Here is a 14812-nt window from a genome sequence, read left to right on the forward strand (position 1 = left end):
AGGAAAGAGAAAACAGTTTGGAATTCTTTTTGAAGTGACATTTCTTCAAGGAAAGAGACTAAGTCTGACCAGGTAAGTATCTAGCCTGAAACTTGCCCTGCAGTCTAATTTACATTTATAGCTGCACAGATGACAAGGATTCAGGTTACAAATTCAGTATACAATAGCTGAGGCATAGTAAAAGCGTAACTACAGATTATATACAAACAGCTTAATACTTAAAACAAACAAAAGTAATTCAACAAGCACATGCCCAGAAGAAGTCCAACTTTACTCTTCTATTTTGCCTATAAAATTAAGAATGTCTTATACTTTCAAAACTTGTAGGTGGCTTTATTGTAGAATTTGTGAAAATCAAGCTTGGAGAAGGTTTTGGAAATAATGCACAAAGCTACAATGTACAGTTAAACACCTTTTAATAGATTCTAACCTGCTAAACAGATAGATCCTCATACCTCATGCACACAGTTGAAGAGCTCCCAGTCGTAAATTGTCATCTGATGTGCTAAGTCTTTGGAACTCATCAGTTCAAATGTTCCTACTGTACCAGTAGATGGTCCTTCTTGTTCTGGCAATGGTGCCTACAAACAAGAAAATATTATAAAAATATTTTAGATATGCTAAATCATGTGGTTGGTGCTTTCATTTCATAATATTTCTAACTTTTTTTTTTCAGTGTGACCACTTTCCTAATCATGTTTCTAATAGTAAAACTGAAATTGCAGTAAAACTGAGATTTGCTTTCAAACACAGGCAGGTATTAGGAAATGAGAAGCCCAGTGCAAAACCAGTATCAGCACAGGATAGTCAGGAAAATTCTGAAAGCTCTTCAGAGACACTATAAGAAAATAAACCAGACTGTTCTCAGTGTGTTATTTTTAACATTGTTCTAAAATTTGAATCTATAATACACGTTATGCTAACTAAAGCATGTGTGTTTGTTTAGGAGCATAGGTCTTTCCAAAAAACTTTTATGTTTCCTTTTTCACATACACAAATAACTAGGCCACCAAGGACAAGCCAAATACTTTTACATATTTCTGATTCTAATTATGAGAATTGTTACATCTAGCGTGCTTCAGAAATCTGCAGTGATTGCAAGATCTTCTGATCACTAATAAAATAAACCTCATACTTTCTCTTTGACAGTACACAAATTTGATGCACAATTTGTGATTGCAAATTCCTGGTTAGGCTGATTAAAATGATATAAACACAGTCTTATGAGAAAGAACCAAGTACAGAACATTTCTGAAAGGCACCTCCATGCCACCCAATAAATGAGACGTGATCTGTGATTTTGCACACAGGTGAAGTATTAAACAGAGATTTAAAACATGGCTGGAGATCAAGTCAGATTTGAAGAAGTCTGTTGTCCATACTAGGGTGAAGTGTTTGAATCAAAACTGCTAAAATACTGCCAACCAATCCCCTGGCAAACAGGAGGGTGAAACACCCGCAGAGCCGGCCGTGAACGCGCGGGTCACCGGTTCTGCTCCCAGGAGAGGGCGGCAGAGCTCACACACGAGCTTCCCGACTCCGCACGCCTTTGTTAAACACGGAATGATGGACACGGAACTGTCAACAGGCTGCTTTCCCAGTACAAACTCAGCGGAGTCTGCCTGATTAACAGACCATATTTAGATGCTGCAATATAAGAAATGAGCCTACTAAATGAATTCTATTTTATATAAGAGTAATATACTAGCAACAGAAATAAGTCTGACTGGATTAATACATCAAATCACTTTCTCAGTAACACATAGTGTGTAGGGCTTTTACTGCTGTATGAATTCTTGCTTTTTACTCTAGGGAAAACTTTCCTTTCAATTATCATTGTCATAAAAACTAATTAAAAAAAAAAAAACTAAATCACGAACATTATCCTCTTAAAAGCTTCATCTACAATTTTAAAAAAGAGCAGAAAAGTATTCTCTAAAATATCCAGAGCAGCCATTAATATTACAAAAAAAAAATGCAGATTGCTTTGAATTGGGATTTGCACAAACACAAAATTTCTTTAGTTTATCACAACATATGAAATAAAAGTACAGCAGCTTTGTAGAAAATTCTAACTTGTGGAAATCTGCGGAAAGAGAACTGCCTACAGACTGAAAGATGTCTTTTTTCCCCCATTTGGAGATGAACACAACATAGCTGTTACCATAACAAACACATATTTTCCAAGGCTAGGAAAGAAGCACTTAGATGCAAACTTACAGCATATTTGAAAAATTCATCTACCCAGAACAATTTTCACATGGGAATTACCAAATGTAATGTGGATAAATGTTCATGAACAGGAAGCAACCAGAAACTGGAATGTGAAACGATTAAACTGTGAGGCAGCTAAGGCTGTAACATTTTTTGATTTGTTTATACCTCTTTGAAAAAATGCAGCTGATAAGGGGTTGTAATTTGCTATGCAGTGCTGAGGACCATTTTTAAAGTGATGAATGTACTTCTGTAATTCTTACTGAATTCAGTCTTGTTGATGAAAAGTAGCACATTGCAGCCCTGTATCTTAGAGCTCCCTGCAGCACTTTGAGTACTTGATGCATGGTAAATAGCACCAGGAAAAGGTACAGAAAGCCAGGACAATTTGCTGCGAAAGCTATGTGTACATAGACAATGCAGAGCCATAAATAAGAACCCAGCACAGTTTTACTGATGCAACACCCCTGCTTTACAGTAGCATGCCCCATGAGGGTATCTACTTGGCAGGATTAATTAACCTTAAGGGAACACCAGAATTTAATAAGCTGAACAAGAGGTATCTCTGCATGGAACTACATATGCTGGATGTGCATTCCCTGGTTACTAAATTGAAAGCAGCAGCAAAGAATAGATTTTACCATATCCATAAAAGAAATCAGGCATACATACTAAGTGGCTTGTTAAAAGCATACAGGAGGCTGAAACAAGGCTAGGAGTAATAGAGTTCATGCTGACATGACTTGGCAATGACATTTGTTTTTAATGAAATAAAAGGAACAAAACGTACAGTCAAATCAAACTCTATAAAAGCAGACCCCATGGAGATAGCTAGAATGACTGTATAAACTGTAAGTACTTATGAGCAATTCTACCTAAGAAAAAAACAGACTTTCTACCAGGATATTTTCTGTGATTCTACTTAGAATTATCTCCGATTTTGACACAGCATTTTGTGGGGATGAGAAATAAAAAAAAAAAAAAAAAAAATTAAGGAATTTACTGCTGGAATCAAATCTCCAGAATGCTTTAATTGATAACATTTATCTTAGAAAATATATCTCTATGACTTTGAGGAGATAATTCTGTAATGAAGAATTACTGTATGTCTTGGTGACAATACTCAGCTCTTCCTGAATGCTCAGTGTGACAGAGAGAGTACTGGGATCAAGTTCTGTTATGTGGATCCAATGGAGGGATTTCTGGTCTACTTTAGGGAATTAAAACATCAGCTTGTTTTATTTTCAGGGCTCATCCTATTGCAGTGTGACAAACCCATCGTTGTGAATGTTTCCACTAGTTTTTATTTGAAGTGTGGATAATGCAACAAGGGCCAGGTGTTCAAATAAACCACAGCCCAGACGTTCCTGAGCACTGCACACATACATACCAAAGAATCGAACTGATCCCGCGGGCAGGCAAACAGCCGGCCATTAACGCTGAGAGTGGTGAACACTGAAACATCGTGAGGCTTCAGCACAACCTTTTCTGTAAAAATGAAACAAATTATTATTTATTACAATTTACAGCAGGATTGATCTACCAGCTGCACAGATCACCCTTCTGGGAACAAATTTTGCCCAGTAACCTGATGTCCAGAATACAGAACAGAAGATAGCAAGATCCTCTTTACTGAAGAAATGTGGTAAGCTCAGTCCAAACCAGTCTCCTACAGAACCAGAATCCCAATCCCAAACCGTACAGACAGGTCAAGAAGCCTGTGCTGCTATCACTAGAAACTACCTGCAAAAATTAAGCCTAATTAGGGAGTGCATTCATTCACTACTGAGCTGTAAGCATTTAGAGAGCTGTTCTTAAAAGAAATTGCTCTGAAAGGTAGGAACTGCTCAAGGAAGTGATGGAAATGCATTACGTTTGTAGAAGAGTATCACATCACAGGTAAAGAAAAGATAATGAAGTACTTACAAAACAGTCTCTTCCAGCAGATGTTGGTGGTCAGCAAATCTGACAAAAAATTGCTTCAACTGCAAAAAGTAAAGCTGCCTGGTGTCAGTTCTCAGGAAGTGAGCCATTTTTGGCAGGCTCCACTGTTTGCAAAAATGCCTTCCAACACAGCTCTCATTACCTCTGTGTGTCTCCACACAGTCATACTCAACCAAAGCACTTGAGCAATACCAATTCCCCAGCAGAATTCACCCTCCAGTGACTCTCACATTTCCACAGCCTAGAGGGGGGCCTGATCCCTGACCCTCTGCAAACACTAGGTCTGTGTGTTTGGCACTAAGTTGCTCTTCAATGGTTTGCATGGACAGAGCAGCCAAAATGATAGTAACCACCGCCAGAACGTTGGCACTGCAGTGCTTTCTGACATTACTGATTCCTGAGTCTAGTATGAATTTATCCACGCTTGCCTCCTATTTCTGTTGTTAAAAAACTCTTACAAGTCTAATAGTGAAGGAAAATTGGGGTAGCTGTGCTCTGTAACATGCAGATACACAAGCTTCTCCACTGGTCCTGTCTCCCATGTGAGCTGCAGTCTGTGCCTGCAGCAGAGGAAGGACTTGCCTCTCATTAGGACTTGTGGGAGCTGAACATGCACATGGGTATAAAACCTTGACTGAACTGGTCTTTCAATCCCTCCGAAAATTCTGCTTCACCATAACTGAGGAGTGTTTAAGATGATGTAAGTACAGTACCTCCTCCTGAACTCATCTTTACTATGATGAGGCCTTCTCCAGAGCCCAGCTTGTCTGCAACTGCACTGATCACTTCCTTCACAGAAGAAGACACTGGCACACGGATAGTGGTGTAGGTTTGGTCTATGCAGTATACCTTAAACAGAACTAAAGAAAAAAACATTGCACACTTTATTCCACGTGTCAAAAAACACTCATTTACCATACAAATTACTTCAACTTCAGTAACCACTTCTCACAAAATGAAACAAAGAAACAATAAATCACTACATAGTGATTTATTGTTTCTTCAATTCCTCAGATGCTCTACAATTTCAAGCACAGAAATCTCTGATTTCCCAAAGTTTTGGATTTTGGATTTTCAATGTTCAGGACAGTGCCTGTCCTATGAATGAGAAAGGTGCAGCCATATGAAAAGAGCAGTTATTGCCTGTCTGGATAGACACAAGGGGTAGTATTGGCAGCAGGAACTGTTTCCCCTCTTTGTAGGCCTAGAAACACTGCTATGGACAACAGAAGCTGCATGACTGGCAGGATGTCTGCTGTTCATACATAGTTAGTTCCAGCTTTTAGCATGGTTCTTTTAATGGTGTGATTTATGCCACCAGCTTTCTCAGCTACATCACCTTGAATTTTGTTACCTTGTTTTTACTGCTGTTCATTAGCAAGAGCTATCCTTTAATATCAAATGTGTTGAAGAAGCAGCTGTTTTAGGTGACAAAGTTCCACAAAGCAACCATTAAGAGTATCTTATCAGTAATCTGAAAATTACATTCTGATGCACTGATGTAAATTATACCTTAATTTACCTTAATTTAAAAATATACCTTAATTAAATCAGAGAATCAAACAATAGCAATAGGGCAAACCAGCAGATTTTGGTTTTTACACTGTGTGCCTAGACTGTCAGATTCTAAATCCATGGTCCATGGCATGATTATCTGCTCCACTCCTACCCTGCAAAGAACAACTGTACATGTTAGCTCAAACTACATAGGTAAGACAGAGGCTCAAACATGACCTTCAGCTTCCACTCTTTATTGCACTGCCATTACCTGCAGTACAGTGTCTTATTGGTTCTTCCCTTGGCCATTCCTTATTTTAAAGGTTCTGGTCATTCCTTATTTTAAAGGTTTTTACATCTTCCTCTGAGGAAGCAGTGTTTGACAGCACAAGTAGCTAAGGGAAAAGACCAGGAACACCTCAAATCAACAACAGAGTGGGCTAGCAAAAGCAAAGAGAGTTTGTTTCAGGCCAGGCTTCAAAATTCTAGGTAGGTTCTTTCATTTATTTTTAGACCTTTTTTTGAGACAGACAAATTTATATAGATGTCAGTGGCTCAAGGAAACTTAGCAGAAGAGAAACTCACCTTCATCACTGCCCCTGATAGGCTGGCGTTTCTGTGCTCTGTCATCACTTGTGTTGAACAGCTGCAGAAGAACTTTGTGCTGAAAATGAATCATTGAGATTCACATTAATTAAAGAACAAACATGTGGGACACATGAACTACCATACATCTCTGATCAATGGCAGGTAAAAGAGTAGCAATGCAAAATTTGACAATGTTAAAAGCTATCTCTCAATGTGTTTTTTTAATATATCCATGATTACTAAAGCAAAGATGTGTAAATTTGCTGTGCTTAAGATTTTACTTGAGAAAATGAACAAACAAATTTTCTTACCTTCTTTTGTGGTGCTTTAGGTTCTTCAGAACTATAAAAAGGTAAAGCATAGAATATAAAATGAAATATTGTCTGGAAGAGTTTGTGTACAAAATCACCTGTAGAACATGGACCACTTGTCAAACTAGCATATCAATATAATCTTAGTTATATATGAAAAGACTAGATGATACCACAGTTAATCTATGACCAAGGCAGAAAAAATATTATACAAAGTAAGCATGAAATAAGCTTCTGTCAATCTCTCAGTGAGGGTATGGTGCTTGCAAGAATGATGTGGAAAAGAGGGCCATAGACATGAATTCAAATAAGCCTGCATGCAAACTTTCAATTTCATATAACTGAGTGTCATTCACAAAATGGCTTTTTAATAGATATAACCAATAAATTTTCTTCATCAATTTACTGAAAAAAAGGGCAGGGGAAGGAAAGAAGCAAAAACTATACTTACATTTGCTTTACAATTTTCTCTAGCTCTGGAAGTTGCTCCTTTAGTGCTGCAATCATTCTAGTATCATCTGATACAGATACATAAAATTCCTGTAAATGATAGAGAATAGTCTTTAAATAACTATAGGGGTAAATGAGCAGTACTCAGGAGACAGGATTATGAGATGACATCTGATAGCTTAATGATTATAAAGAATGATAATCTGCATAGAGGAACACATGCTGGGGCCAACCCTCTATTACTTCTACTTGTTTATCTCCAGCTGATTTAAAATAAGAGTTATACATGCAGAGGGGGAGCCTGATGAGACTCCTTAGCTCACTCTGTAACCACCGGCTGCCTGTGTAAAACCTGCATTTTCACACTGTCAAGGATAAAGACTAAAAAATCCACAAATAATCTAGCATGATAGGTTTTTTAGTTCATTGCTGTTGTAGCCTTTAGTGCTTGATTTGCTCCTGAGTCACTGACTCTCAGCTACTACTCTAATCCACTACAGTATCACCCGCTTTTAAACCCTCCTCAAACCTCTTCCAGTTATATCTACATAAAACTGTCCCAAAGAAAGATCTCTGTGCTTGCAACTGGTGATTGTTAAAGAACAATCTGGACTAATGAAAGACTATGTCATCTCCAAAGCTTGAAAAGCTTTCCCATGTGGGTGTGTGGAGTGCCTACCACTCTTGAAGCCCCTCTCTATTCCCCTCTGCTAAATCTTAGATTCAATTTTAAGCTCTTTAGGACAAGAACTTTCATTCAGCCAGTAACATATGGGATTCTGTTCCATAAACACCATATATAATAAGATTGGCAATCCCAATCATTTAACATGACATTGGCAGTGCATTCTTATCTTAGAAATCCAAGGATATGGCAGCTACCACAAAGAATTTACAAGGGTTCTGAAGTCAAATCTTAAGTTCCAGCAGCTGCAGTACAGTTTTTATTCAAATGGAAAGGAATTTTGGTTCTGTAGAGTGGCAGCCCTCCAGCTCCTTCCTGGCACACCTTAGGCAGCCATAAACAGCCCTCCAGTTCAACCTGTAAAGCCCCATAACTATTCAGAAGAAAATACTAGAAAAAGCAAATTCAGCTATTGCTCTAACACAAGCTACCCATACAGTGCTTTGAAAGGGATCTGCAACTCTATTTTCTGAGGTCCAGAGGCTGGCAATGGTTCAAACACTGTTGTGGTGCCTTTACTGTCTGCAGCTAAACCTGACAAAACATCGTAAACTGAAATAAACTTTGCACTTTGAAATGATCTCTTTCACTTCAGTGATACAATGATTCCTTTATACCTCCAAAAAGGCCATTGCTGCTTCATCTTCTTGCAGTAAATCTCCATATAAAGCAGCCCACTGCAGAACCAGTCGAATGACTCGCCTTTTATTGTTGAGGGCATAATCCATTTTCTCCTGCTCTGTACCCTGAGAAGGCTGGGCATGATAGGTGCCCCAGTGTCAAGGAAAACATTCAGTGATTGAAAATATCAAACCCACTATGAATTCATGAGCAACTGACTTCCAACAAACCACTTTCAGGGTGCTCAAACACAACTTTCCAATATATATTTCTAAATTCTGACATCCACTGGCATAACAATTTGCAAACTTTTCATGTTCATACTAAAAAGTAAAATGACAATAAATTTTCTGAAGAGCACAGGAAGGATCACAGTTCTACCACAGAGATGGTTGCTGTAGGGGAACAGAACAGAAAGGACACTTTGAACAACAAAGAGCATTAGCCATGGAGACTGAAGAAGGATATTTCTCCTTGTTCCTCTTTGGAAACAGTTGAAGAAAAAGAAAAATGTCACTTTGTATTTATTAACAATTCCAATTTTCTATTCGTGAGGAAGACTACCAGAATGAACCACCAGTGTTATTCCTTTTGTTTTTACAAATTATTGTAACTCAAAATGAACCTCAGTCCCATTAAGGGAGGGGGACTTTGACATTTACAGCCTAAACTGACTATAGAAACACAGGGTAAAATAATACATTTTGTAGTAGCTTCATTGTTATGAGGAAATCAGACATTTACAATATGTCAAATAAAGCGTATTTTGGACACAATACTTTGTGAAAGTTATTTTGTGATGAACAATAGGAAAAAATTGGAAACATTTTATTGACCTTTTTAAAGACAAAGTGTCAACATTACAAAAATAGACAAATAGCTTAAAGGCCAAAAGCAACATTTAGTGCAAGGAAAAAAAACAAGAAAAAAAATAAAGGCACAATGGGTAATAAATTGAGATAATTTGAGCCTTTAACATGTGTGATAATGAAGTACCTCCAGAATAAACAGGATACAATAATTTGTGTGTCTACTTCTCACTGAAAAAATGTTAACAATATATATTTCAACTGTTCAAATAAGCTGACAGCTGAGTGGCAAGTAAGCACCGAATGAGTCCAGTTACATCTTCAACTTTGCTTCCCAGTTACTGGAATTCTGATTCTGGACTGCCATGACTAATGCTATTCCCAATTCCGTAGTAATGTGTAACATTAAAATACTGACACTCTCCCTCACAGCCATGTCCAGCACCTCTGCATCCTTTCAAGATGCACTTTCAGTTGCTGTACCAAAATATTATAAAATACTAATTAGAAAATAAAAATATTAATGATTAATACAAATTATATAATATATTTATTCTAAGCTTCTAATTTAGAAAAAATTCTCTAATAATACTATTAATAAAATGCAATGGGGAACAGTACCTATTAAATCACACTGTGAAATGATCCTGCGGCCTAAAGCCCCTGTAGAGATTTGACATTCTACCAGGGTTACTGCGGCGCTCATTTGACTGACAAACTTTCAGAAATCTGCATTTTAATTTCATTTGGAAAGGTTTAAAATTAGTAGAGAACTGAACATGACAGTATAATTAAGGCAGAAAGTAAGTAATAAGGTCATAAGAAGTAAATAATTCATTGTAAGTTTTGTGCTCCAATGTCTTGGGGAGCAAGTTTAATATTCTACTGAGTCATTTTTCTCATGCCATATTTACCTTTCAAACACTATAATTATTTAATGTATTTTTACTTTCTTATTAACTGACTCACCACAGGCACTAGTAATTTTTCTGTATTTTTACTGCTCATTTACATTGATTTCTCTTTTATTAACATTATCACAGGGAAATTCAATTAAGTATTCTCACATTTTTATGTGATCTTCAGGATGCAGCTTCACTACAGACTGCAATCAGAAATAAACTGTGATATGTACTTGCAACAAGTGTCAGATAATTGCAAAATTTATCAGCCATATCTACCAATATGGTTAGAGCTCAATATATACATATATTTCTAATTTTCCCTAGCATATGCTAAGAAATTGAAGTAATTCTGAAGGCTGTTCTTCCCTGTATAGGAAGATGCAGCTATATCAGGAGCTGTGCAAGATCATTGCAACAACAGAATGCAAACGTTTTGGTGGCACGATGGTAAAGCAGAAATGTGCTGAAGAACTATCATCTACAGAGAGCAAAAGAGGAGTTTATACTTTGTAAGTATTTAGACAGTGGTCCTTTAAAGGTACACCCCTGCACACATGCTTGCACACTTGCACTAACCCCAAGTGCACTTTTGGAGTTGCTGCTCTATTTCAGGTGCTCTTTCAGGCCTTGTCCTGCCTCCCTCTGACAAGCTGTAGCTCTGAGAGTTTGTCCATTTCTATTCTGTGAAGAAGAGGGGGAAAAAGGGGCCTTGATTCAACACACAGGACTTATACCCTGATCCAGGACAGGGGAGCATGCTTTGCTTCCCTATAAAACAGAAGTGATTTTTTTCATATTGCAGAATCTATATTCTTTAATGACTTAAAAAGACTTGGTATGCTGAAGGACAGCACAGTATAAGCATGAAGTCCACAGCAAGCAATAATGTTACTTGGCAAAGTGGTGCACCTGTCCATTCCTTTTAGGATTAAAATAACTTACAAATGACTGCTGTAAAAGAAGTGAAAACCCAAATAATTTATACCCTCTACTATGCTTGAAAGCACTTCAGTGGTCTAGCTCTACTCATACTTGCATGCTGACAGCTAAAATATTATCTTAAGTGGGTGCAGGAAAATAGACTTGTTTTGATTCAAAATTGGGAGCTGAAGCAAAAAGTCACCCACTGAATCAACTTTTCTTCTTTTTCTGTTTTAGTTTCCTCACTGAGCATAACTAATCTCTCCTTAGTCTCACAGCACTGGCGAACACTTTCGTAGCGTGATTTTGCTCCAAAAAGATGAGCTTTGTTAGGAACCTTTCAACTCTAACAATAAATTTCAATGGTACAATCAACAAAGCACAGTTAGCTTTTCCATATTCAGAATGGACCAAATAAATAATAATTCAGCTCCAGGAAAGCTAACACTAAAGCAGTAGGATACCAGTTACTTCCAGCTCCTCTATGAAAAGAATTAACATGATGCTTGCCGTGACCCACTGAAGACAATGGTCTCCATCCTCCCCAGAACAGATTTCATCACAAGTGAATATTTAACCTTAAGTGTGATTATCCTTAACTTTGATTACCAGAAAAGCTTTTCCCCTGCAAAAAATGAGGTACGTTTTGCTTATGGGCCTGATTTTCCTAGTTGTTGGATAGAGGCGTTCAATTATAACTGAGGATAGAGAAGCCAGAATCTCAAATGGACTGACTGAATAATATGAGCTAAGTGAATCAGGAGAAAAACCCCCAAACATTAAAAGTGCTGCCCTTTCTTCCCCTCTCAATGCTGTCAGCAACAGCATTTCGTAATACTTTTGATATCCAAAACAATGTGATTTTGGAAAATATGTTTGTTTCAGGTGTGCGAACAATCTTCTACAGACCAGTTTCATGGGTCCAAAGGTTTTCAAAACAATTACTGTCCTCACTAGGAGTAACACAAATGGATTCTCAAGCTTGCCAGACAAGGACACAATGCTCTATTTTGTGGTTTCAGGAGGTGAGCTTTCCCACATGTCACTCGCCCCACTGAGCTTGAAGGAAAGCACTTTCACACCATTGCAATTTGAAACAAATAAATAGGGAACTGAAGTTATTATACCCCTGTCAGAATTCTATAAAACAGAAAACATTATATGTTTATTTAATGTTCCCCGTCACTTGATAGCTTCAAGTCACTGTGCACAAGGAAAACTCTCTACATCCAACAGCTCCTCAAACTAAATAATCTGCCAGTAATTGACAGATGGACATTTCACAGATTCCTGTGAAACATGCAGAGTACAAGAATCACCCCCAGCTCTCAATGCTCTCCACTATTAAGATTACATCTCCTAGTATTCACATCCAATTGAAGTTTCTTGCAGTTTGTTTGCATTTCCTATAGACTATTATTACAGATTATTACTACTTTTTCATAACAATTATGACAGTGCCTAGGAACTACTTACCCATTAGTCTATAAGTTCAGGCAGCCTCTTGCTAGAGGCAGTTCACAGCATGCAATCTGTAAAGTGGACCACTGAAATCACTAAGACCTGACTATCTCTGTTAAAATGTGGATGCTGTAGTTCAGTAAAACCCAAGAAAGACAGGAAGGATATAGGAAGAGTAACCCAAACTTTTATGTAATTTCACTTATTTGGTGGAGAGACAATATATTTATTTCCCTTGGAACAGTAATCCACTAGCATAACAATTTGCACAGGAAATACAGAGTTTTCATGGTCTGTACTGTATCTCATCATGGGTTATACAACTCCATTTTAGAGTTGTTGAGCTATGGACAGCTGCTAGTGAGGCACTGATAATCCACTCACAAGGCACAGCCTCCATGGAATGTGATGTACTTCTTGAGAGAGGGAAGCTTCATTTCCATCACTGATAGGTATAATGGCTAAAGAGACTTAACTTTTCTCTTACAAAAGGATATTGTGCCATCAAGGCTGGGCAGAGCTGACTATTTGGCATAAAAACACAGTGCATCATAATAAAATCATTTAAAACAGAATCTGTGAAAGAAAAAAAAGAAAGAAAACAGTCAATTAAGCCTCTGCAGACAGCTTGGGGGTGTCAAGGATGAGTTTTCTTTCACCTGAACTATCTTATTAGCCCTCTGCAGATAATAAAGTGGTCTTTTTGCACTTTCTTTGTAGGCATTAGGTACAAAAAAGGGTAATGAACAAATATGAGCTAAAATATTAATCTTTTAGTCTTGTCTGCATGAATTTTATTGCATGAATTTTATTGTTAACAGGCATTTGCCAGTGTCAAAGAGAAATCTGGCACAGCAAAAGGCCCCACATCTGTGCTGAAGTGAAGTATTTGGATATACTTCTCTACAAGTGTGGAGTTCTATGCAAGGAAGAATTAGGCCTTTCACACCTGGGTACTTAAAATGAGCTGTAACATTTGGCTTTAGGAGTTACAATACCAGGCAGCACACTTAGTATATCCTACACAGGAGAAGGCAAATAATTTCATTATTTGCTGATTTTCTAGCAGTGAGTAGAATGCCTAAAAGAGGTAAATGGTCCGTCAAATTTCTGGGTTTATTTTGAAAAATATATAATACATGTACACTGCGGATGGCAAACTTGTGATTATATGGCTGCAAGCCTGAAGAACAATATTCTGCTTGCAAATCTAGTAAACAGGTATCTATGAAAAGGATCTCTTTTATTTCTGTTTTAATGTAGTGAAAGCATACACTTTAAAAGGATTTCTGCAATTTTTCACTAATTGCACCATTTATGGACCACTATACAGGTTTCTCCAATACTATGAGGTCAATAACAGATTAACTAGATTTAAGAACACTTTTGAATATATACTTAGCAGACATCTATAGTGCAAAAGAACTTGCAAAAGCAATGCTACATAGCTTAATATATGTCTATGCATTACTTTATCACAATTATGAGGATTTTTTGTGTCTGACTCTTAAAAAATTAAAATACTTACTAAAATGTACATCTGCAAATATCTATATCCCTAGATGTAAATTCTCTGTCCTCTTTACACTAATGAAAAGCAGCCCATTAAGTGCAGATGCAGCAATCTGCATTCTTGGGACTTGGCCTATGCTGTGCCAAGTTCTCCTTTGAGTAACAATTCTTTTTTCCCTGCATATGGGAAAATATCACAAATACAACGTTTAAATTGTGATACTTCAAATGTGATGTGAAGATTTGAGAATACTTATACTAGCACATTGTAATGTCTGGAGGTATCAAGCTATTTCACAGTATAAAAGTGACCTCCAGAACAGGAAGTACCATTACTAACAGGGTGCTCTGTCCAGGCCTTATGGTTGTGCCTAATTAAAGTCGTAACTGCTGGTCTGGCACCTTGGAGGATTTTGCTGTTCTACTATGACCTTCAAGTACAAATACAATAGAGCAGGCTTGGAAAAGTGGATTGCTCTTTTTAATTCTGGATTTCCTTAATTCTCTTGGGGTTGTTTCAGAGCAGCAGACAGTTCTGGGAAAAACCACCACTACAGGTAGGGGCTTTTCAAAGCAGTGAAATCCATTACAGCAAATCCAGCTTATGGGGTAATGATAAAACAGCTTCTGCTGTGTAGATACCTGTTGCTTCATTTAAAGTTGCTTCAAGGCGCATAGTTTCTAGAAAGTGCTCTAAAATCTTCTCTGGGGTTCCTGACATCACAATATACCTGAGGGAGGGAAAGGAGCAGTTAGCATCTCATAGCCAAAAGAGCTAATCAAGAAATAATTGTGTACCAGTAAGAGGATCAGGACTGCTGTGCTACTGTGTGCCAAACACCTGCTCTGGCCAGAATATCTGTGTGCTTAGGGCAAAACCACTCACAATCTTTG

The 14812-nt window shown here is 37.6% G+C and overlaps 1 protein-coding gene across 2 annotated transcripts in view; it reads right to left on the bottom strand.

Moving 5' to 3' along the window:
• The window catches only part of RAPGEF4 (Rap guanine nucleotide exchange factor 4), a 147960-nt gene that overhangs the window by 20752 nt on the left and 112396 nt on the right, over positions 1 to 14812 (bottom strand). For both annotated transcript variants that reach the window (XM_053981812.1, XM_053981813.1), the window contains 9 exons: positions 14561 to 14649; positions 12904 to 12982; positions 8307 to 8457; positions 7006 to 7094; positions 6555 to 6585; positions 6241 to 6319; positions 4872 to 5018; positions 3605 to 3702; positions 456 to 581 (listed from right to left, as the gene is read on the bottom strand). In XM_053981812.1, coding sequence (XP_053837787.1) covers positions 456 to 581; positions 3605 to 3702; positions 4872 to 5018; positions 6241 to 6319; positions 6555 to 6585; positions 7006 to 7094; positions 8307 to 8457; positions 12904 to 12982; positions 14561 to 14649 — 889 coding nt within the window. The remainder of the gene's footprint in view (positions 1 to 455; positions 582 to 3604; positions 3703 to 4871; positions 5019 to 6240; positions 6320 to 6554; positions 6586 to 7005; positions 7095 to 8306; positions 8458 to 12903; positions 12983 to 14560; positions 14650 to 14812) is intronic.

This window comes from Vidua macroura, chromosome 7, assembly GCF_024509145.1.
Source record: "Vidua macroura isolate BioBank_ID:100142 chromosome 7, ASM2450914v1, whole genome shotgun sequence".
In the NCBI taxonomy this organism is placed as follows: domain Eukaryota; kingdom Metazoa; phylum Chordata; class Aves; order Passeriformes; family Viduidae; genus Vidua; species Vidua macroura.